We start from the raw sequence: 24,333 nt of genomic DNA, 5'->3' as shown, positions 1-24,333 counted from the left end.
ATATTTCCAAGCACACATACACTATCTGATGATGTTCTGTTTTGTTTGCAGCAAAAACCTCTGTCTAAGCGCAAGTGTGCAGCATGCAAGATTGTAGTCCACACACCCTGCATAGAACAGCTAGAGAAAGTGAGTAGAATCTGGTCACACTGCTCAGTTATACCTGGAGAACTGGGATCAACCTTCTTGAAAAGAGTGAATGTTTCTACTAGGGCTAATATCAAAAGAGTGCTTACATGCCTAATGGGAGAAATTCCAATGTTCAGAGTTCTCTCTCTCTAATTTTCTTCCATAGAATCAGCAAAGAGCAAAACCATGTTCACTTATAGGGGTCATAGTTCAGTGGTAGAGCTTATGCTCTGCATGAAGGAGGCCCCAGGTTCAATCCCCAGTATTTCTAGTTAAAGGATTTTGGGAAGAAGGCCTGGGAAAAAGTACTATACCAGGCTGGGGAATAGCCAGTTAAATTAGGCAATGCTAATCCAGATGGACCAGTAGCCAGAATCTATATAATTTTGTAAGCTTATATGCTTAATGTTTCATTGAGTCTCATGGTGGTGATGTAGGTGGGGGGGTATTTATTCCATGCTGAACTAAGGTATTCCACATATGGAAAAGGTGTTTCTCACTTTTACGTTTCTTCACCTCCTTTTGAATTCATAGATCAATTTTCGCTGCAAACCTTCCTTCCGGGAATCCGGATCAAGGAATGTCCGGGAGGTAAGACAGTTGGGTGCTCTGCTTGCAGTTTTGTAGCATAGGGGAGTTGCCTGCATATAGAACTTGAAATATTTGGCCTCAATTTGTTTTGAAGCAGCAGGTTGCCTATAGCCAGCTCTTGTACACCTGCATAAACATGAGGTGCTAAGACAGATCCAGGCAGTAGAAGGAGACCCATTTTTTCCCCCTTTGTGACTCTGCACACCAGGATTGCAAAAGCAAGACTCTTCATGCCAGCCAGCACCAGGTATCAAGAACTGTTCACATGCTGTGGTAATGGATAGAATTTTTCAACATATCCCACTGTTTTCTTCATGTACCTGCTGGTGGCAACTATAAAGGGATGAATATATGCTCTGTCAAAGTGTGGCTAGTCAACACAGTTTGCCATTTATCCTTATGGTTTTGGTTTTTTGTGCCTTACTAGTATATGATACAAATGCTTGACAAGTGACTAGCTTTAAGACCAGTGCCTGTGTGTGAGACTGGCCTCTCTCTGCTCAGATGCATTCTTGTAGTTTGAGACATCAAATGATACAAGTATGTGACTGATTTGATGAGCTTTGTTTGAGCTGGCCACAGGAAAGCGTGGTAGATAGTTAAACTTCCCCCAAACTCTTGATAGCCGTTCTGCACCATCCATTCATTTAGCACCTGTTCTGGAAGGTTGGTTCTCAGGAACTATATACTACCTTGTAATTTTAAAGGGTTTCCATTGGCTCTCTTGCTTGCTGCCATATTTTATGGATGCTATTCTAAGTCATTGGGAAGCACTGTGAATGTTTAATGTCATTTCATGAGGAAAAAGCAACCAAGTGTTCTGGGAGGATGTTACCAACACTCTGTGCTGTTCCTGGAAAAGTGGAACTCTCCATGGTCCAGAAAGGTAGAGAGTGGGGCTAAGAAGAATCCATGTTGGCAGACCACCAGATAGCTTCCATACTTAGTACTGGATTTTAATGCAACCTGTGCCAAGAGACCCCATAAAGGAAATGTGCACATTGCTGTAACCTGAACAATCTCAACGCACCAGCCCTTTAAATTCGATATTCGACTTAGGGGATCTCCTTCTCATATCTCCTAAATAAGCCAAATCAGTTTGACTTGAGCACAGACACATAACCTCTTTGGGAATGGTATCTGGGACCTCTCTAGTAGTTGATGTAACAGTTTTTATAATGAAACAACCATTAAGATAAAGTGCTTAGTCATCAGAACTGAGTCACTAGTCTAACTCTTAAAATATTTCACGAGAGAATGAGCTGTGAGATGAGTGTCTAAACCTAGATCTTAAATATAATATTAAAAATTTTTTTGCTATTAAGGGGGTATCTGCAGCCAAACCTGGTTTTGACTATCACCTTGCTGATTCTTGATATAGTTTTGAAGTAGGAGTGTTGTTAGAGTGGATGAGTTCGCAAGGTCTCTTAAGAAAACTCAGTCATCCACTGAAATTGATTAGCAGGAGATTTGAGGCAGGCAGAGGAAAGTACCTCTTTGCAAAACAAATAATTAATTGATGAATTCACTGCCAAGGATAAGATGATGGCCAGTAGCTTGGATGGTTTTAAAAGGGGATCAGGCAAATTCAGGAAGGACAAGTGTATCAATGGCCATTAGCAATGATGACTGTGTAGATACTCTTTGTTAAGAGACGATGTACCTCTGGGTGCTAGGGTGGTGTGGAGACCCAGTAGGATAATACTAACGCCTTCATTAGTACTAGTGCCTTGCTTGTGTACTTCCAGGATATACCTAGTTGGTCACTGTGGAAAATGGGATGTTGAATTTGATGGGCCTTTGGGTCTGACCCATTGGGTCTCTTCTTATGTGAGGGGTGCAGAAAAAGAAATAGAAGTAAATACCTGACCATCTTTCCCTGATTCTCACCACTTGCATCCTCCGCTTTTCAGCAGATGCAAGACACTTATTACATTCAGGCATTAGGTGCCTTTGCTCAAAACCTGCCCACTTCCATGTATTGCGTTTATGTCCCACTGCATGGCCTTTAAAAAGGCCCCTGGGGCAACTTGCAATTAAGAATAAGGCAATCAATAATTAGCAATAAAACACTATCAATTAATTTTAAATGCAACTATAAGCAGTAGCACATTGCAGAGCAGAAGTAAAAAAAAAACAGATCAGCATAAAATAGCATCTGTCTTGCTGCCTGCTAAATTTTTTTTTTAAGTCTTACCTATTTTATAGAACACGAAGGCAGAATTCAAAAACAAGGGTGCTATTGCAAACGGAGTCCTGCACTAGATCCTCCGTGGTGCCCACCTCCTAACAGTGTGTTACACACTACTACTGCTTACTGGTATTGAGGAGTCAGCCCAGCCAGGGGGACCCTATGATGAACCTGTGACCTTAGCCAGTACCTACCCCAGGAAACTCCTAACACCATCCTTATGGACTCTGAGCAAAATGGCCTCCTGGGATGGATTTTAACTGATCCTGCCATGTGGCTTAGCTTCTCAAAACTTTTCGAGAGAGAGAGACTTCTTCACAGCATCTCCATTTGTGGGTAGTATTTTACAGGGTGGGAGAGATAAAGTGGTCTTCTGCCAAACTGAACTGGTTCCACTTCTTTATTCCTCTTAAAATGAGGAGAGTTATGATAGATCTCTGTTAAACAGAACTTGTTTACTTTTCCTTTAACTTATTCCTTTTCCTCAGGGCAGCTTTTATGCATTACTCCTGCAAATGAACATTTGTTTCAGAAAGACATGCGTAATTCAGTGTGTGAACAAAGGGATGCATAGAGATACTCATGACCATGTTTCAGTACTCATGGCAAACACATCAGCAGTTCCCAAACCTACTGTAGTCATGGCGGCCTCTTCTTCGCAGCTCTCCTGGGCATTGCCATCTTGGATTTCATGCTATCCAAGATAGCAACACCCAGGAGAGCCAGGAAGGCCACCAGGGACATCCTGCAGCACCCCTGTGAGCTTGCTGCACTACGCAGTTTGGGAACTGCTGATGTAGATCGGAAGGTATGCCTGAATGAGATGCAGTGAAGAATGTAGTTTTGAGTGGTCTTGTTTGGGGGCATCGTCAAAGTAGCACTGGTTTTCTCTGGAGTTGGGGGAGGACTCATGCTTTCCTGGAGAATGCTCTCTGTAGTCCTCACAACTAGTATTTTGGCTTTGAGGCTGTTCATTGTGGGAGGGATTCTAGAGCAGGGAATGGAGTTGAGCTCATCCTGGATATCTAGATTACATTAAGTCAACAGCTGTTGCTCCAGGCTGCTACATCACAGTCCAGGAGCCTTGAGAAATGGCAGTTTAAGACTGGCTTCCCCCCTTTCCTAAAACTGTGCATGTGTTTCCCTGTAGCCTACAGTTGTGCGGCATCATTGGGTGCACCGGAGGCGCCAGGAAGGGAAATGCCGGCAGTGTGGAAAGGTGAGAGAGAATGTTTATTTGCTTGAAGATGCAGTGGATCTTGTCTTGGTATGCAGAGAACTTATTAGATCCAGAAATGCAGCATTTTATCCAGGGATTCTAATGCTAGTGTTGAACCCATGTTGCTTAGGAGAGTTCCTTCATTGTATGTTCTCAGAATATGCAGCTTTGTCCAATCTCAAGCCAAACAAAGGGAGCTCCCAGAACAGTTGAAGTTCATGAGCTCCACCTAGCTCATCTTTTCCCTTGGTTCAGCATCCATCACTTAATATACCATACTCAGAAAGAAGCCATGTTAGTGTATTATAGGAAAAGCAAAGTCCCTGCGAAGACTATAAAGGCAAATTGATGGTGGCCAGACAGACAGATGTCTGATGGAATGTTATCCACTAAAGCTTAGGTTGCAATAACTTGTTCGTGTTTAAGGTGGCATGGGGCCACTTTGTTGTTGTTGCCTAATGGGCCACGAGCCTCTCATTGCACTGTAGAAAGAAACCAGAAGTGACGCCACTTTTCTCCTCCACCTCTTTCTCTCTGCAGGGTTTCCAGCAGAAATTTGCCTTTCACAGCAAGGAAATTATAGCCATCAGCTGTTCCTGGTGTAAGCAAGCAGTGAGTGCAGCATGTACCTGTTTGTTAAATTGCCATCTTTTTTTTTACACCCATGCAGCTCTGCTTCCCTGCCACCTTCCCTCAGCATACAGCGAGGCTACTTAATGAAGCCTCTGATGCTATTATCATTTGCATAGTGATTTGTCTTTTCAGTCTCCATGTCATCTATGCTCACAGAGGGATAAGTTTGCCACTGTGCGCATTTTTTCAAATGGGGAACTGATGTTGAAAGAGAATTCTCATGGTTCCCACCCAGTGCTGGGGAAACTGGGAATTGGAACCACATTGCTAACGTCCAGTCCCAGCACTCTTCCCACTCATTGTTTCTCTTATCACCTTTCCCCCCTTCTGTCTTTCCTAAGAGTGTCTCTTCCTGGGTCATAGGATTAGAACAATGGGAAAGCACTGAATTACAAGCTCCTTGGGCACATGCCTGCTTAACATGCAACAGAATGAGGTGGTTAAATCCTAAGGCCATAAGAATAGCCTATACCCCTGCAGATGGTGACTGCCACGGTTGAACGCTCTCTTCTGCTTAAAAACAAAATGCGTTCCCCAGCAGGGAGAAGCACGTTGCCTGTTGCAGCCGAGCCTTCTTTTTGGCAGACGTTTTGTTGCTGCGTTTATTTTTTAAAGCTTTCATTCCGTCCTTCTCCCACAAGACCCGGGACAACATACAGCAATAGCAACACTCCCAATAGCCACCATATAAAAATAAAACAAAAATCAATACAATTCCTCTGTGGCAATCGGAGTCCTCAACAACAGCAGCAAACTAAGCGGCAGCAGCAGCAGAACAAAAGCAAAGAAAGAGCAAAAGCCCCTTTGCGAGCTCAGTCATACAAAGTGCTTTCTTTCACAGCTGTGTCTACCAGCCCTTGAGCAGATGGCACTCCAAAGGACAGGTGCCACTACCAAAAAAGGCTTTTAAAATTTATTTTATTTTTCACATTTTCATACCTTCCTTCCTCCAAAGAGCTCAGGGTAGTGTACGCATCTGCTCCCCTCCTTTTTGTCCTCACAACAACCCTGTGAGGTAAGCGAGGCTGAGATAAAGTGACTGGCCCGAGGTCACCCAGGAAGCACCCAGGAGGCTGAAGGAGGATTTGAACCTGGATCTTCCAGGTCTAAGTCCACCTCTCAAACCACTAGGGAGTGTTCAAAAAATGTTGCTCTCCTGTGCGCAGTCCAAAGAGGTACCATCCATTCTGCAACTCAGGAGAGCACCACACAATCCCCATCCCATTCTGCTGCATATGCTGTACAGACCAAGTCTATATCTGCCTAAGGCTGTGATTACGCTTGACTCTGCTGTAGCCACTAACTGGCCCTGTGTTGTTGTCATTTTTGTTTTTTTTCCTTCCCTTTCAGTATCACAGTAAAGTGTCCTGCTTCATGCTGCAGCACATAGAGGAGCCCTGCTCACTGGGTGCACACGCCGCTGTTGTCGTCCCACCCACCTGGATTCTGCGGGTCCGGCATCCACAAGTGTGTTCCTCCTTCAGCTTTTCTTTCCCCTTTACATTGGTGGCCCCATTGAAATCACCCCCTCCTTATGTGGCTTTTTTTGTGTTGTATTGGTTCTTTTCCCAGAATCCACTAAAGTCAAGTAAGAAGAAAAAGAGGACATCATTCAAACGGAAATCCAGCAAGAAGGGGCCTGAGGTCAGAGATTAAGGACAGCTGAACATTTGAAGGGTGAAAGGTGCAGACAGAGAAGTTAGTAGTTCTGAGGAAATGACAAAGGAAGTACTGGGCAAGAGGGGTAGCAGCTTTACTACTGCATTTGCTATATTCCACTACTGCATTCCTGGAGGGGAACCCCTTCTGCAAGTGGATCATTCCTTCCATTCCCATTCTGATCAATGTGACTCATTTTAATTTACAAACCACCACCATCACCCAAAAAAAAAATTAAATATAGATTGTTAGTATCCATAATATGTGCCATAATTTAAAAGAATTATCCAAGGTCTGTAGAGAATGACTAGGTGAAGGGTGTGGTTAAACTGGTTTCAGCATGTCAAAATCCTAAAATAAATTGCTTCTTAATATTTATTTAAAATATTTATATCCTGCTTTTCCCCACATTATTAAGGCAGTCAAGGCAACTTACAAAAAAGCATAAATAATCTTACAATTAAACATGCATAAAAACACAAAAGAATCTTAACAAGATAAAAATCACAATCAAACAGCTTCACAGTGATGCATTTTAATGGCTTAAAAAAAAAGCCAATGATGCAACCCATAAATACAGCAAAATAATACAGTAAAGCAAATCAGCAAAACTAGGATGGAAAAGCTAGATAAAAAGTTTTTAGTTCCTGCCAGAAGGCTAACAAAGCAGGCATATTTCTCTACCAAGAGAGAATTCCATAGTGATGGTGCCACCACAGAGAAGGTCTGTCCCTTCTTGCTGCCAATCTGGCTTCTGCCAAAGGTGGCGTGCATAGCAGGACCACTTCAAATAACTTCAGGGAATGCCGCTTTATATGGAAGAAGGCAGTTCCTCAGATACTGTGGCCCCAAGCGATAAAACTTTTAAAGGGCTTTAAAGGTAAAAACCAGCACCTTTAATTGTGCCCAGAACTGATCCTGATCCAGATTACTGCCCCTGAGACTACACAAGAACACACAAACATTCTGCACTGGTTGCACGTTCCAGATAGTCTTCAAGGGAAGCCTCCTTATAGAGCGTATTGTAGTAATCAAATCTTGATATTACTAAGACATGGACCACCATGGTTACATTTGATCAACTCGTACTATTCATATTCCATCATTACTGTAGAAAATGATTAAATCACATGGGACGCCCCAAGAGACTAGGGGTTGGGAGGGAACAAAAATGTATTCTGAAAACATCTCAGCCTTTTGTGCTAAAGCATTGACGCCAGAGTGGATATGATTGCAACATTCAGTACCCAGCTATTTCCCATTATGCAGATCTGCAAAATTGAGGGCCAGAAAAACTTTACCTTCAAAATGAATGTGGTTTTATATGAATTTGGGGTAATGGCATCAGTTTTGCCCTGTCACATCTAGTTTCAGAGATATGGCATAGTCTCATTAGTGAATGTTTCAAGCAGCTTCCTTGTGAGGAAGGTATAGCATAGTCTTTCTCATAAGAAAGCTGCTTGAACCATTCACTAACAAGGCTATGCCTTACCTCTGAAACTAGACATAGGGCAAAACTGATGCTAAACTTGTAATCAGCACCCCATATGTATTGAAGACTAGGTCTAACTTTTTAGACAGCAAAATGTGTGTTGGCATGTGTTGTTTTCATTCCTGTTTCTAAGTGCCTGACTGAGAAATGCACACAACTCCAGTTTTTGCCCAAAGTTTCCGTTCAGATTACCATTTATCATACAATTAAATTATGCTCATTTTGTCCAGTATGCCTTTGTGAATTGTTGGTTTACTGGTCATAAAATGGCAAGGGGGCCTCCTGCAAAAAAAATTTCAAGCACCCATGAGTTAGAGTTTGTATTTCTTCATTTCACATTCATAGTTCTGGGCATCTGTTTCAGGAGGGCCGATGGAAACCCTTTGTCATCAAACCCATTCCAGCACCACTTATGAAGCCACTGCTGGTGTTTGTGAACCCCAAGAGTGGTGGGAATCAGGTAGGCTTTATTTATTTTTTTGAGTGGCCAAGTTTTTGTGTTCTATAGTTCTAGCATATGCTGCTGTTCATCTCCTGTCTTTTTGACTCTTTCCTTTCTCCATACTTTTAGGGAACAAAGATCATCCAGTCATTTATGTGGTACCTCAACCCTCGACAAGTCTTTGACCTTAGCCAAGGAGGTCCCAAAGAGGCGTGAGTACCACCATGGAGGAGGCTTAACCCCATCCCAGCAATAATTCTTGACTATAGAGGTTGGGTTTCTTCACTTCCAAGTGACAAAAGACAGATTTCTAGGAAATAACACATGTATTCATTTGTAGCATTTGTACTCCCCTCTTCTTCCAAGGAGCACTTGTGACTTTAATGTCACAAGTGTGAATGGTTTTGGCATCACCCAGTGCTGTGGCACCATTGAGACTTTGTGGCTGTGGATCTATGGAAGCCCCACGTAAGCCACTCTAAAGGGAAAGTGCAGCAGAAGGAACAAACATACATATGAGATAGATTAGTCAGGCAAACATCATGACTGAATTTGAGTTTCCCAGATCCATCACAATGCTGTGTATATGGCTCTGGGTTAGGCACCAAGTCCACTTCCAAAGTGACCTCTTTTTAATTGCATCTTCTATTCAGACCCCTTTCCTTTTTGCAGGAAGGAAAACTTAGTAGTTTTGAGCAAATATCTAAGTTTAGTTTTGATTGCTAACATGTAATCCAAAGCACTGTCACTCTTTCCCAATACCTCAGTGTCATCCCCCCCCCCCCCGCCTTGTGGCCTAGGCATATAATTGCTTTGGATGTTATGAGGAACGATTGATTACTGTGGCAGGAAAATGAATGGTTCCAATGATAAAAGTATTCACGCCAGTTCTTACTTGGTCTCTGTGGTTCTCATTGGACTTCTACATTGCCAAAAGGCTGTAGAAACTCTGTAGGAATTCATTGCACAATGTTTGCACAACCGATATGGTTGTGATTCATTGTGGTCATTCCATTCCTGCCTTTTTAACCATCACTCTTCTTCGTTTCTGTGCAGGCTAGAGATGTACCGTAAAGTGCACAACCTACGAATTTTGGCCTGTGGGGGAGACGGTACGGTAAGTGGTCATGGACCCTTTAGCCCTTGATGAGCCCACTTAGGGTCAGGCTTATTTATTGTAAGAGTCCTATGTTCACCTTACATGTTCCCACTCTCCATTTGTGTTGGCCCTCCACTTGACTACCAAGTGGGAGAGAAACATGATTAGCATAGCCCACAGAAAGGTGAAAGAGATATTGGCATGGGGTTCTCTCACAAAGCATCATTCCTGTCCCAGAAGAAAAATTATTTGTCCCTTTTGGCAGTAAAAGGTACAAGCAAAAACATGGGAGACTTCTGGCAGACACCTCAGTTTCTGCCCTAATTTCTGTCTTTTCTGGCTGAATAGGTGGGATGGATCCTCTCTATCTTGGACCAGTTACGCCTGAACCCTCCGCCTCCTGTTGCTATCCTTCCTTTGGGGACAGGAAATGACTTAGCAAGGACATTGAACTGGGGCGGGGTAAGACTTTGCTGTTTCCAATTCAGTAGTTGACTGTGTTCCCGATTAGTATTGTGCGTAATTTTAAGGTTAAATGAAGGTAACTGGTGTTCGCTGTTTTGCCTCAGTCCCTCATGGAACACATCTCAACCCACAGGGTTACACAGATGAGCCCCTGTCCAAAATCCTATCTCATGTAGAGGAGGGAGAGATTGTGCAGCTTGACCGCTGGAATCTACAGGTGGAGCCAAATCTCGAGGCAAACGCTGACGAGAAGGATGAGACAGCTACGGACAAGGTGAGACCCGCAATATTGTCGTTGTTAAACACAGCGTTGTACCTGTCTTCTTAAGTCAGCTACCAAACCTAGACAAGATCTGCTTAGAAGCCATCTCTGTGGCTTGTTTCTTTCCAAAAGTCAGCTATTGAATGGATTAGCTAAACCTAATGATAGATGTCAGATGGCAGGGAGGAACATGGGTTTGAAAACTCTTCCCTTGCTAATTTTACTGGAATTGTGTCAGTCAGTTAGTGGGATACAAATCAAGCTTGAATAAAGATGGATAAGTAGCCTCTGAAAAATAAGATGAAAAACTAGGATAGCATAAGTAGTCATTTCAAAGAGTGGAAAGCAGAAAGCGGTGAAGTTCCGGAATGATCCTGGGACCACTGTCCTTAACTTTAAAACGCACATGCATATTTAGGTGCAATGAATTTTGCTGAATTTCACAAAAACCTAAATATAGGGCAAAATTTGCATTTCTGCATTAAAAGGCAATGTAACTGAGATCCTCTTGGTTTTTATTGGGTCCACCCCAGAAGGTCAGCTTATGTAAACAGTTCCTGAATAAAATAATTTATATAATTTTCATGCATACTTATTTTGTTCGGATCTGTGCTTCATTAAGGTTTTAAATTGTAACTAAGGATTACTCACAATCACTGTGGGTTGTGCGTTTGTAATGTGCACAAACGTTTTAGGACAGGATTTAGTTATACTTGGATTATACAATGGAATGACACAAAATCCATCAGGGCTGACATTTTCCAGAGAAATCAGTATCTTGGGGCCAGAAAAAAATGACCTCAAGGAGCTTTTCTCCTTAGGGGTTTTTCTTTTGGGGGGGAGGGGTGCACCTAAACTTATAACAGAGACCTATCCATTCTCTTCTCACAAATTCCTAGTTCCAAATCGGCCTGCTCAAGGGTGTCGTCCCCCCCCCCCAGAGTTGCAAATGTAGGCGAACAGAGATTTGCAACTGCGATAGAACACTATTGGAAGTGGAGAAACGGGCAGGAGAAAAAGGTTATGCACCCTTTCCTTCCTTAGCCACTTCTGATTCTGATGCTTGTTTACAAGCAGCTTTTCCTATTTACCCTCATGGTCCTTTTTAATATTGCACCCAACTAGTTTGTCCCTGATATACCCTCCTCTAGGCTTAGGACCTCTGTGGGTTTAGCCTGCCAAGGTTTAAAAAGACTGCTTTCTTACTATAAAACCCTGTAAGGAATCTCAATTACAATTTAAGATTTGGTGGGAGGTGTCTCTGTGTAGAATCTCTTGCCTTCAGAGCTTCACCTCTACCTAGTTAACGGTCAGAGAAAAGATTTGAGTATATCCTAATGGCAGAAAGCACCTTTGCACCCTTCTTCATGAAACCTAATTAATTCAATCCAGTATCTATCACTGCTTAAGAAACAACCTGAACACAAGTCAAAAAGGAAAGTAAAATAGACTGACTTGAAGCTGCCATTTCTAGGGCTGTAAATTCCAAGAGGGCATTTCACAGCCACTGATGCTCACAGCACTTGGCTCTTGTCAAAGAATGACACATTTCCTAATTAGTGGCCTCTTGGGAAGAAGAGTTTGCATTAATTGACCTCTGTTTTGCTTATTTGGTTATGTACAGGTATCCCTAGACTAGTTGTAAAGTTGCCTTGCCTTCATCATCATCCTGGACTCTGTGTTCTGTTTCTCCATTTCAGCTTCCTCTTGATGTCTTCAACAATTATTTCAGCCTTGGTTTTGATGCTCGGGTGACACTAGAGTTCCATGAGTCCCGAGGTGAGTGGCAATGGGGGGACCATCTGCAGAACTCCCCAAAGCTTAGAAAGTGAAAGTGGAGCAATTGCGCCCCACCTCCACAAAACCAGAAGTGGAGCGCAATTTCTTCGCTTTCACTTTCTGAAGGCTGGGGAGCCCTGCAAACAGTTATGCAGGGCTCCCTGCACCCCAGGAGGCTGCAGCAGGGACTGGTAAGTGCATACCAGTCCCTGCAGCCCCCTTAGCAATGCAATCCTGGGAACTGCGTCACTGCCTCCCCCTGCTCCCTCCCCTTAGGGAGTAGAGGCCATTATTATATAGATATAGATATATAAAATTAGTTTTAGTGCTGTAATAATACTGCCCCTGTTCCAGACTTAGTGGTGCAGTTCAATCCATTAATGCATTGTGGGGAGGGATGGGCAGCCTTGCAGTGTTGGGAGGGAGATAGCCTTTAGGTGCCCTGCTTTTTTTTTCTAAGGAGAGATGTGCCTCTAGATAAGGTGTTGCTGAGAATGAACAGCACTAGTGAGGGGGAGGCGTGGGAGGTAGGAATTCATCCAGAGAACAAATGACCAATAACTTAAATATTTCTTTAGAGGCCAATCCGGAGAAATTTAACAGTCGATTTCGGAATAAAATGTTCTATGCTGGGGTGAGTTCATCCAGATATTTTATCATGTCATAGTTATGAATGGCTGCCTTGTTCTTAATATACCTAAAACATCACTCACTGGAACATATGTAGCCTCTGCAGTCTGGTTCCTGTGTAACTGTTTCATTTGAAGCATTTGTTCGAAATACTTTCTGTGGAGGAATGCATGACATTATGTTGGAGTTCGTATCCATGTTGGTGTCAGTTCTAACTGAATGTGTGAGACAACATCATAACAGCTGCAGGAAAGCCTTTTGTTGACAGCTAGTATACAGTCTGGGTCAGCTTCAGTGCCAAAAGGACTAGCACGTTCTGGATTTCAAGTCTGTGGGTTATTAGGTATGTATCTGACCCTTGAAAAGGCACCCATTATAGATTTGTCCTCGGAGAGATCCTGTAGTGTAATGTAAGCTAGTCTCTGCAGAATTCAACGAACAGTTGAAACAATGGAGCAAGCAAGCATTGATGGTAGATTGGTAGTGTTGGTAGAATTTGTGGGAAATGGAAAAAAATGGAGAAATGCTGGTTTAGTGGCATTTAGTGGGTGGAAAACATCACCAGGGCTTTGAAAAGAACTTGGAAAACTCTGGTGCAGCTGAGGAAGTCTTGATGTGAAACCAAAGTCACCTGTTCACACTAAAATCTGCACAGGTCAGATGTGCATCTGTGAAATCTGCAATCTGTTGTACATTCTCATCTTTGCTGTAGTGTGGGCCAGGCACTAGACTACAAAAATAGGGGAGCAGTAAAATAAGGAGCAGACGGGAGTAGGGATATTCCACGCAGCATAATGTCTGTTCTCCTTACTTGCAGTTGTCTTGTGTCCAGACACTGGGATGCTCTTCTTCTCTGTCCACTGCAAAGTATGTAGAAGTTGGAGAATGAAATCCATCTGCCTTCTCAGCTTTTACTTCAAGAACTGTGCAGGTTTAGTGCATGGTGAACATCTGTGGGTTAACAGTGTTTCTCTTTTCCTGACAGACAGCATTCTCTGACTTCCTCACAGGGAGCTCCAAAGACTTAGCAAAGCACATCAAGGTGGTGGTGAGTGTTTTGTAGGACTGGCAGGCTCTACAAGGGTGATGGAGAGAGGAATTATTGGATGGGGGTGAGAGGGCGAGGCGATGTTGCCATGTTAAAGATGGTTGCAGTGGAAGAAAGAATGGTCCCTTGAAAGGCAATGAGAATTTGGTGGTGGTTAAGAATTATTTAGATCAGGGGCATCCAAACCCCAGCCCATGAGCTGGATCCAGCATACCAGAATATTCATTCTGGGTGAGTTGTGACAATAGCGAAGTCTTACCATTCTGCCCCACAGCCAACGTTCATTGCACCTGATTGTCATAGAGCCTCGTACTGGGCAGTACTTCCCCTGGGAAATTAGAGCACAGAGCCTTCTGGGGTGACATGCAATGGAAGAAGCTGCACACCACGAAGCTCTACGACAATAGGGCGCAACAAATGCAGACTGTTGGGTGGAACGGTAAGGCTTTGCCACTGCCACACCTGGAACGGTAATCCCGGCTTGGCACAGTTTGGCAACCACTGATTTTATTTATTTTTTATTATTTATTTATAGAATTTATACCCCACTTTTATACCCTGCTAAGGGCACTCAAGGCAGCTTAAAAATAAAACAGTACTAGAACATTGTTTTATACAATGAAAGCAATAAAACACAATCAATTTGGATCACAATTAAAAGACGTTTCATAATAAAGCACCAGCTCCCCCTCCAAGTGTCAGAATACATAAGCTTCCCTGAATAAAAAGACTCCACCAAAAGGACTCCAGAGATGGTGGTGTTCTCAATTCCAGGAGAAGGAAATTCCACAGATGAGCCACAACCACCGAGAAGGCCTATTTCTTACCTCCACCACCCTCATCTCTGCTGGTGGTGGCACAGTTAGATGGGTCCCCTCTGATGACCTGAGAGGATGGGTTGAATTGTATGGAAAGTGGCAGTCCCTCAAATACCCTGTACCTGAGCCATAGAGGGCTTTAAAAAGTCAAAACTAGTGCTTTGAATCAAGCCTAGAAATGAACTGGCAGCCAGTGTATTCACTGAACAACAGCCTGACTGAGTTGAACCAAAGAACCCCAGGAACCACACGGAACCATTGAACCCCAGGAACTTCATTCTGCACTAACTGTAGTTTTTGGACAGTCTTTCAGAGGCAGCCCCACAAAGAGCCCACTGCAATAAATTAATCTTGATGTCACAATGGAATGGTCACCGTGGTCAGGTCTGAGTGACCCAGGTATGGTCACAGCTGGCAAATCAGCTGAAGCTGAGCAAAGGCTCCCCTAGCTACAGCCACCACCTGGAAATCTGGGAGCAACTGCTTCCAGGAGCACCCCAAGCTGAGAATCTGCTGCTTTAGAGTGCAGCCCCTTTCAGAGCAGGACGATAGCCCAATACCAGAGTTATGGACTTCCAGACCAGGAGAACCTCTGTCTTATCAGGATTTAATTTCAGCTTGTTCACCCACATCCAGCTCCAGGCAAATTTTAGAATATTTATATACATTAACACCTCACATAACATGTTGGATGTTCCTACAAGCCAAGCACTTTGTGAGACAGCAGTTCAGGAAGAAACTGATGCTGATTGGTTTGCAGTAGCTGGAAAATACTGCTGCCTGACCGCAGTCGCTGTCAGTCACATCCAGGACAGACTGCCCCTTAATAAAACTATGCTAAAGGAAGCAGCATTCTGGGAGTAATTACTGTACTGCTCCGCCCGCCCGCCCCCAAAACACACACACCCTTCTCAAACTGATGGATGTAGCAAGAAGAATGAGAAGATGATTCCATGTCCCAAGAGACTTACAATCTTAAAAATAAACACTAAGGAGACACCAGTAGCAACCACTGGAATGGATCTTACATTCATTGAATTGGTCCTCTGCTAAATAGAAGAGAGTTAGGACTTTAAAAGATGCTTCCAGATCTGTGGTTCATTCCTCGTGTAGCCAGCCTTGGAATCTGACTGTTGCTCTTTCTTCCCCCCTCCCCCATTTTTGTACATCAGTGTGATGGGACAGACTTGACCCCGAAGATCCAAGATCTGAAACCTCAATGCCTTGTCTTCCTGAACATTCCAAGGTCAGTGGTCTCTTTCTAGTCTCTGCCAAAGGATCACCAAACAATCTAGGCTCTCTTTTCTGCCCTTCCTTCTTTTCATTCCATCATGCACTTCCTCCACTTTCCTTCACTAGCACTGTCTGTCTATATGCAGGTACTGTGCAGGCACCATGCCTTGGGGCAACCCTGGGGAACACCATGACTTTGAGCCCCAGCGCCATGATGATGGCTGCCTTGAAGTCATTGGCTTCACTATGACATCCCTGGTAAGTCAACATAGCACAGCTGATGAACCTAAGGCAAAAAATAACCCTCCTTAACCAAAAAGATAGTTCCCTTTGTGCTCTGGGCCATGCTTGCCTGGAACAACATTGACTCATGGCCTCTGCAACACTTCAGGATTTCGCCTGAAAGGATGACTATGCAAATTAATGGACAAGAATGTTGGCAACTTCTGCAAAACTACCTGCTGACCAATTGTCAGCTTACTTGGAGGATTCATCTGGCACAAGCATTGTGGTAGCAGTCCCTGGTGGACTTTCCTATACATAGTTTGGTGGTAGTGCATATGTTTTGCATGCAAAAGGTCCCAGGCTCAATACCAAATATCTCCAGTTATAGGACCCAATCCTATCCGACTTTCCAGCACCGGTACAGCCACAATGCAGTCCCAAGGTAAGGGAACAAATTTTCCTGTACCTTGAAGAGGCCTCTGTGAGTGCCTCCCCTCCAAAGGATACAGTGCACGCCCCACTGGTAGGGCTGCACCGGCACTGGAAAATTGTATAGGATTGGGCCTATAGAGGCACAAATAGAAGCCCCCTTTTAGAGACCTTAGAAAGCCACTGCCAAGCTGAGCAGACAATACTGGGCTAGATGGAGCACTGGCTTCGCTTGCTATTACATATATTGTTGGTTGTCAGAGGGCAGGGCCTTATGCGCCAGGGTTTATCTTCATCTCTGTCCTTATTTATGCTGCACTGCGTAGGGGTTTTATTTCCTTGGTAGTGATAATGTGGGTACCCAAATTCTATCCACATGTGAATCTCCAGTTGAGATTGAATGTTGTGATCTTTCCCATTCACAGCCTCACTCTCCTTACAGGCAGCGCTGCAGGTCGGTGGTCATGGAGAGAGGTTGCACCAGTGTCGAGAAGTGCTGCTCACCACATCCAAGGCTATCCCCATGCAAGTGGATGGAGAGCCCTGCAAGCTGGGGGCTTCCTGCATCCGCATTTCCCTGCGCAACCAAGCCAACATGGTGCAGAAGACCAAGAGGCGCAACTCCATGCCCCTACTTAATGAGTATGTTCTGCCTGATTTGTGGGCATCTCCAGGGATTTGGTGCAACCTCATCATTTCAGAGTATTCATTTCTGTGCATTTGCGAGAGCACCTGCTGTTGTTGGGATCTCAAGGTGTTCCTGACTTAGGACAGTTAGACTTCTGTCCCCTGACATTCCAGGGGTTCATGATGGGTTACATTGTATTGAAAACAACCAAAAAGTACATTTAATACTGTACAACCTAAGAAGTATAAAGGATAAAGTAAAACTTCATAAAATCCAACAGAATTAAGATCGCCACCAACATCATAAAGTTGTGCTTCCCAAACATTTTTAGCAGCCCCTTTTAGAATGACAATTTATCGCAACCCACTAGACCCCCCAAAGAGTGAGATCTAGAAAAAAAACATTTTTATTGATAATAGTAATAGTAGTAAAGGTCCTGTACTCTCAAGGCTGCAAAAGACCTTATATATATATAGTGTGTGTAGATATTTGCTAGACTCTCCCTAGAAATTGAGGTCAAGGACTGTTCTCCCAAACCTTTACAGTCATTCCAGGGTACCCAGAAGTCTGAACTGGAGAGCAAGGTGTGCAGTTAGGGACTTTCAGGCAACACAAAAGGCTGAAACTGTGTTCACACATGATCTGCAGCACTCCAATTTCAAGAGAAAATCAGCAAACGTGACATTTTAATTTGGAGGTATAAAGATTACCTCATAGGTCAGCATTCCAGCAAACAATTTTCTTCTGCAAACTGTTCAGGGTTGCTTGCAAATGTTTGTTGTTTTTAATGTTTCAAAAACTTTTTTTTTCAACCCAAAAATTGGTTCATGACCCACGGGAGGGTCCCAGCCCACAGTTTGGGAACCACTGGCATTAAAGGCTCTTTCTCTGCCATAGGAGACAGAGTCAAAAAAAATGGTGAAGCCTTCCTCCCTCCCACTAGCCATGCACACACAAACCTAACTTAGTGGCCAAGTTAGTGGCCAATCCAATTTTCCAGCACCAATGCAGTCCCGAGGTAAGAGGACAAATATTCCCTTAGTTTGAGGAGGTGATGACTGCCTCCATGACTGCTCCCAGACCGCAGGATGTTTTGTGCACCCATTGGCATGGTTGCATTGGCACTGGAAGATAGGATTGGGCCCTTACTCTCTCTCTTTTTTTAAAATGAATTTTATCTGGAAGTGCTAAACCTTTTCCTAGGCCTCAAGACTCAAAGATTGTGCTCAATTGGAGCAGTTACTGCTTTGAGTTCTTGTCCAGAAGCAACACTTCATGCAGCCTTGCAAGTTGAAGCCTGGTTGAGTCTGAGTCTGGGTGGGAGATGACTTGGATGCTGCCTTCAGTTCTTTCATGGAAGAAAGACAGGATATCAATGTATCAGCTAACTCGGAAAATAAATAACAATAATGACTATTAGAGAGCATTTCCTGTTGCCATCTGGGGACTTTTTCAGCCTGTAAATTGCACTTTCCCCACACACGATGTCTTCCCCTTTTCAGTAGTCCAGCACTAATTATCCCATTACTTTTTGTTCCTGCTACACCTGCAGCCAGCAGCCGGTTCCAGAGCGACTGCGAATTCGTGTAAATCGAGTTGGCATGCACGACTATGAGTCACTTCACTATGACAAAGAGAAGCTCAAGGAGGCTTGTGAGTAGTTGACACTCTCATGCAAGGTTATGAGAGTAAGGCAGTCTGCGTGAACATTTTGGGTCCTGAACACATTTGTTCATAACAAGATTATTTGGGCAGGTGACTAGTTTAAATACAAACTTGTCACATAGTACAAGTTTCCCACATGCAGGAAACTCTGATGACGGAGCTCTTATCTGAAAGAGACAAGAGCTTGTCTGTCACCAGAGTTTTCTGCATGTTGTAAGGTGGTATGGCACTGGAAGAACTCAGCATCACAGGCATGGTTTTCACATCTGAAATGATTCCAAGCCTCTGCTGACTTGAACCCTTGGCAAGCTGGGAAGTCATGGTAGAGTTAGCAGGCAGGAAGATATTTCCTGATCTCATGTTTTTACTTTTCAGCTGTGCCTCTGGGTATTATTGTTGTGCCAGGAGATAGTGACCTGGAGTTGTGCCGGACCCACATCGAGAGGCTACAGGAGGTGAGATGCTGGCAGACCTCTTGGAAGAAGGGGAGGATCTTCCATTAGTGGAGGCATTCTTTCCAAGGTTGTAGCATGCTAGAGTTGGGGAGCAGGCTGTTGCTCAATAGTGTCAGTCATGTGCATTGTATGCAGAAGATGCCAGGTTCAATCCTTGGCATGTTCAGGTGGGACTGGGGAAGGCTCCTGTCTAAAACCCTGGAGAGGCACTGCTAGTCTGGGTGGACAGTATTGAGCTGCCTGAACCAACTGTTTAATGCAGTATAAGACAACTACCTAGGTTCAATTTTACTACTATTTTAAATGGTGTCGAAGATGCTCATGGAAGTATTCTTAGCACTGTAATTTCCTCGTAGTATTTATACTTCCTATGAAGCTTAACTAAATAGCACTAGCATCTCTTGCTTTCAACTTATTTTCTGTGCTGAAAGGCCAACAGAGGTGGTTTAGTTACTTCTTTGCTTAACTATAAAGCAGTTCTAGATTTTTCTTGTTTGTCCAAGCAGAGCAGTGTTACTCAAACTGTGGGTTGGGACCCACTAGGTGGGTTGCGAGCCAATTTCAGGTGGGTCCTCATTCATTTCAATATTTTACTTTTAATATATTAGATTTGATGCTACCACGATATGTGATTGCAGTTGGGGAAATGTTACAAACCTGTACTTTGAACAAACTACTATGCATATTCTTTTAACAATGATAGTAAATGGGACTTACTTCTGGGTAAGAGTGGGTAGGATTGCAGCCTAGGATTGTTAAAAATTTTCCTGCTTGATGTCACTTCTGGTAATGACATCACTTCTGGCGGGTCCTGACAGATTCTCATTCTAAAAAGTGGGTCCTGGTGCTAAATGTGTGAGAACCGCTGAAGTAGAGGATTGTGGAGATAGCTGTAAACTTTTGATTTCTACAAGGTGAATACAGAAACACGAACAGGAGAAACTAAGCTTGACATGATATGTAGCATGGACAAAAAGGGAGTAAAGTAATTCAAAGAGGCAGTGACGTCACTAGGGTTCATGTCACCCGGTGCAGGAGGCTTGCATGTCACCCCATGTAGTGGGCGGGGCAATGCCCCAGGTGGGCGTGGTGATGTACCATCACCTCACCCCCACCAGTTTTTTGGCTGTACCTTCTGTTAGAACACGGATATTTCAATGTGGTTTGTTCCATTGCATTCTGCATGAAATTACGCATTGATTGATATATAACATGATGGTATTATTCCTCCAAAATCTGACTTTAGTGATTTTGAAAACTTATAGAGTGTCTCTCACTCACTCACTCACTCACTCACTCACTCACTCACTCACACACACACACACACACACACACGCCCCGTGTCAACTTACTAACACCTTATTGCAGCAGTTCTCAAACTTTTAGCACTGGGACCCACTTTTTAGAATAACAATCTGTCCAGGACCCATTGGAAGTGAAATCATCAATCAAATTAAAATAAATAATTATAAATAATTAAATTAAAATAAAATAATTAAATAAGTGGAAGCCAGTCCTGTTCCACCAAGTGAATCTACTCTGAAGTAAGTCCCATAGTGGTCAATGGGGCTTACCCTGTAGTCTGCCTCCAATAACAACCCCCCTAAAAGAATCAGTGAGATTTCCAGCCCTCCCCAGTGCCCAGTTTAAAGTTCTTCTATTTCAGACATATCAATACAAAGACCCTCCTGGCTCTGCAAGTGCAAAACAGAAAACTTTCCCTTTACCAGTTCAAGCCTCTTTTTTGTTCTTTTTAGGGGGGGCGGGGAGGCTGCCTTCTGTTGTGCTCCATCCCCATCGGATCAGGACCCTTCTGGTGTCCTCACATTCCCCTTTGCCTGGCCTGACCACCAGCCAAGGCACATCTGCCTACTCACGAGTAAACATCACTGTGAGGCTGCTTTGCTTTCCATAAGGCTCCATAGACTGGGAGGGAGGCAGCTGGGAGGGGGGAACCTCCTTCTCTGGTGTTTTGGGGGGCTGCACTCATTGGATGAGGACCATTCTGATGTCCTTGGAGCCTCTCAGCCTGCCTCGACTAAGGCAAGTTCACCTACTCACAAGTAAACACGGCCACGTGACTTCGTTTTGGGCTCAGGCTCAGACTTGCAGCTGGGGGAGCTTTTCAGGTGTTTTGGGGGGGCTGCATTCATTGGATCGGGACCATTCTGGTGTTGTTGGATTCCTCTCAGCCTGCCCTTTCCAACGGACTAAGGCAAGTCTGCCTACTCGCGAGTAAACAGATACGGCTCACATTCACTTTCCATATATGGCTCCATGCATTTTTTCCTTCTGGTTTTTTGGCCATAACTTTTGAAGGAAAGGAGCAATTTCAATTCTGTTTTCTGCACTGCACTCCGCTGGCCATTCTGCATCCAACGGTGTATGGCACAACATGGTAGCTCCTAACCCTGCGATGTTAGCACGTCACCCCCAGGGCGCGTCACCCTCCACGGCGCGTCATCTGGTGCGGACTACTCCCCCCGCACTCCCCTAGCGACGCCAGTGCAAAGAGGTAACTACTGAGCTAGAGCAAGGGATGATCAATGCAAATTCTCTTCTGTACTGCTTTATCTGCACAAAGAAAAGTTTGTTTTGCATGTCAAGCATTAGTGTAGTTTGTTCCAGATGTTTTGCCAAAGTAGTAATTGACTTATTCCTTCAACCTGGAGAGAATTGCAACCAGCAAGGACTGGTGTTTACATGGGTTTCTACTGTGTCCTAGTCCAAAGGCTCAGAACTGAGCTGCCTCCAGTTCTGAGAAATGCTTGTACCTTGTCAGGCAACTGCTGAAGTGACACAGCTGGGAAGTAACTTTTAGCTGGGAAATGCTGCTGACTTCCAGTTCTGGCTCATGCAAGTGAATGTATGAAGAAGGCCATCCTGTAGGACTTGGTTCCAAAGGAACTTAGATGGGTGGGCAACTGTCTGTAAGCCAACCTCTCTCTTTCTCTTCCTTCCCACAAGCCTGCTCCACTACATATGCATTTCTGATTCACCCTTTGTACAGCACTCGGTTGTTAGCCAGCTAAGTAACTTACAGCAATGGATGTGGAGAAATCCCTGATGCTCTATGCGGACCATAAATAAAACTGCAGGAGAAACTGTAATTAGGTTGTTGCACCTGGGAGGGGGCCAGTGCAGCCTGAAGCATTCGGTAAAACTAGAGCACTTGGGCTGGAGTAGCACATGATTTCACTGCCTCTTCAAAACCTTAACCACACTTGTAACCATTTGCCTGCTTGTAGGCCCAGCTCTTGGGTTACACAGACTAACATGGGTGTGGTGGCATCTGGCTCCTGAAGCAGGTGTGAGGGCCATTCCTTGCTATTCCTATGGGAGAGGTACAAGGGCATAACAGTTGTGGTAACCTAGCTCCTTACCTTTCCACAGGACTTCCCTCCATGCCCTCCCACTATACAGAACCTGTTCCCACAGGTGTGTATCTTCTGTGTCACTGTCAGAGGCACCTTCTTTCCCATCTCCTGCCTCATGTCCTGCATGATGAGCTTGCATCAGTATTGGTTCAGTGTGTCTATGTTGAGCTACATCCATGTGCTCTAGCTTTCTGCCTACCTATTTCCATCCTGTGGTTGAAATGCATATATTAGGGTCTACCTGAGCTGCCTGCACAAGAACAAGCTGTAAGAGATTTGTGAGAAGGGAACAGGATGGAAAAGAACTGGATACTTGATTCATTTTGCTTCTTTTGTTGCAGGAGGGGGACGGAGCCAAACCAAAGACACTGTCATGCCAGAAACTGTCCCCCAAGTGGTGCTTTCTGGACTGTGAGTACATATGTGTGTGCAGATATGTAAAAAGAATCAGAGATGGGAGCCAAAGTATGAAAGTTTCCACTGACTAATATTCCCATAGTGGGCACTATAATGGGAAAGTTTTCTATAATCAGATTTTTCTGTTAGGTAGAACCCAAATAGAGCTGGGTGGCTCTTTGTGAAATGTTGCTTGTTCCCTGTTGAATTTTTGCATTCATTTTCTTAACTACTTTCTAAATAGAGGGGAGCAGGCCTGGTCCACCTCTTCTACTCTCAGAGCAACACCTGTGCCTAATAATGCCATCTTGATTTTCCCTTTTGAATGTGAATATTTATTTATTTACTATATTTATTTCCTGCCTTACTCTCCGAAGGCACCCAAGGCAGCTTACAACAATAATACAAAAAAGCAACACATTAAAAACACATAACAACAATCAGACAAAAAGTATAAAAGGCCTTTTGGAGCGTGGAGATACCTTAGCTTGCAAATCCACCTAAATCAAGGCATTTGAGTACATACGTATGTACTGAATATATATTCAATAGCCTCTGGGCAAAGTCACTCCAGCTGAATCCTTGGCCTCCTAGTTTATTCTTTTCCTTCACATAAAAGATGCACAGCAGGAAAAGGCTGCCGTGTATGTTTGATAAAAAGTAATAACCAGTTCATTAATTACTAGCCATTGGAATAGAAACTGCTTGACCAATGTGAGTGTGTTTGCCCTAATAAGGAACTGAGGGAACAATCATGCCCTGCCCTGAAAAAAATTTTATTTATTTTTATTTATTAAGAAATTTATATCCTGCCTTTCCCATGCCAAAGCAAATGCCCAAGGCGGCTTACAAAGCTTTATAATAAAGTATCACAACAGGTATAAAGAAAAACTACAAACAAGGCACTGAAACATTAATTTTAACACTACATAGCAAAATGTAAGCCAAAATGGAACAAAATCTAACAAATAGCATTGGGACAATGGGGAACAAATTAGTCTAGGGAAGCAGTCAAGTCACAGCCATATTTCAGAGGCCCAGAGGGCAAATATCCACTCAGCAACCAAATGCCAGGCGAAACAGGTATGTTTTGAGCCCTTGCCGAAAAGCCATGAGGAAGGGAGTTCCCTTGGAAGGGAATTCCATAGTTGTAGTGCCACTACAGAGAAGGCTTGCCCCTCGAGCAGCCACCCCTCTCAATGTCACAGTGGTCCTGAAATGCGGACCTGTTGTAGACAGTATTTACAGGCCCACAGGCTGACTGCAGTATTCTAAATCAGAAATTGCATACCTGACTTCTTGCTGCTTGCTTCAAATGTCATCTTCTGTCCTGTCATAGCAATTACTACAGGTTATAAAGCTCTGTAGAGGCTGGGCTAGAGAAAAGCCACTGAACAGTCCATCTTTTTTCTTTAACTTCTAATTCCAGTAGAGCAGAATCTAAACCCTGGATGCAAGAATACCAAAA

At 43.8% G+C, this 24,333-nt stretch overlaps 1 protein-coding gene across 10 annotated transcripts in view; it reads left to right on the top strand.

The window, feature by feature from the left end:
* DGKZ (diacylglycerol kinase zeta) overlaps positions 1–24,333 on the top strand; it is a 131,959-nt gene that overhangs the window by 85,232 nt on the left and 22,394 nt on the right. For 9 of the 10 annotated variants that reach the window (XR_010794761.1, XM_066634479.1, XM_066634486.1 and 6 more), the window contains 20 exons: positions 52–129; positions 664–720; positions 4,062–4,130; positions 4,671–4,742; positions 6,114–6,230; positions 6,336–6,407; positions 8,279–8,374; positions 8,486–8,568; positions 9,413–9,473; positions 9,804–9,917; positions 10,054–10,194; positions 11,883–11,961; positions 12,540–12,595; positions 13,577–13,639; positions 15,630–15,703; positions 15,837–15,948; positions 16,787–16,986; positions 18,525–18,625; positions 19,013–19,092; positions 22,811–22,880. Coding sequence is in view for 9 of the 10 variants with exons in the window: in XM_066634479.1 (XP_066490576.1) it covers positions 52–129; positions 664–720; positions 4,062–4,130; positions 4,671–4,742; positions 6,114–6,230; positions 6,336–6,407; positions 8,279–8,374; positions 8,486–8,568; positions 9,413–9,473; positions 9,804–9,917; positions 10,054–10,194; positions 11,883–11,961; positions 12,540–12,595; positions 13,577–13,639; positions 15,630–15,703; positions 15,837–15,948; positions 16,787–16,986; positions 18,525–18,625; positions 19,013–19,092; positions 22,811–22,880 (1,795 nt within the window). In the remaining variant the exon portion in view is untranslated. The remainder of the gene's footprint in view (positions 1–51; positions 130–663; positions 721–4,061; positions 4,131–4,670; positions 4,743–6,113; positions 6,231–6,335; positions 6,408–8,278; positions 8,375–8,485; positions 8,569–9,412; positions 9,474–9,803; positions 9,918–10,053; positions 10,195–11,882; positions 11,962–12,539; positions 12,596–13,576; positions 13,640–15,629; positions 15,704–15,836; positions 15,949–16,786; positions 16,987–18,524; positions 18,626–19,012; positions 19,093–22,810; positions 22,881–24,333) is intronic. The other variant, XM_066634455.1, reaches the window with a different exon arrangement.

This window comes from Tiliqua scincoides, chromosome 1 (assembly GCF_035046505.1).
Source record: "Tiliqua scincoides isolate rTilSci1 chromosome 1, rTilSci1.hap2, whole genome shotgun sequence".
Lineage (NCBI taxonomy): Eukaryota > Metazoa > Chordata > Lepidosauria > Squamata > Scincidae > Tiliqua > Tiliqua scincoides.
The sequence above is the reverse complement of the archived record's forward strand: the minus strand, read 5'-3'. Positions and strand labels throughout refer to the sequence as shown.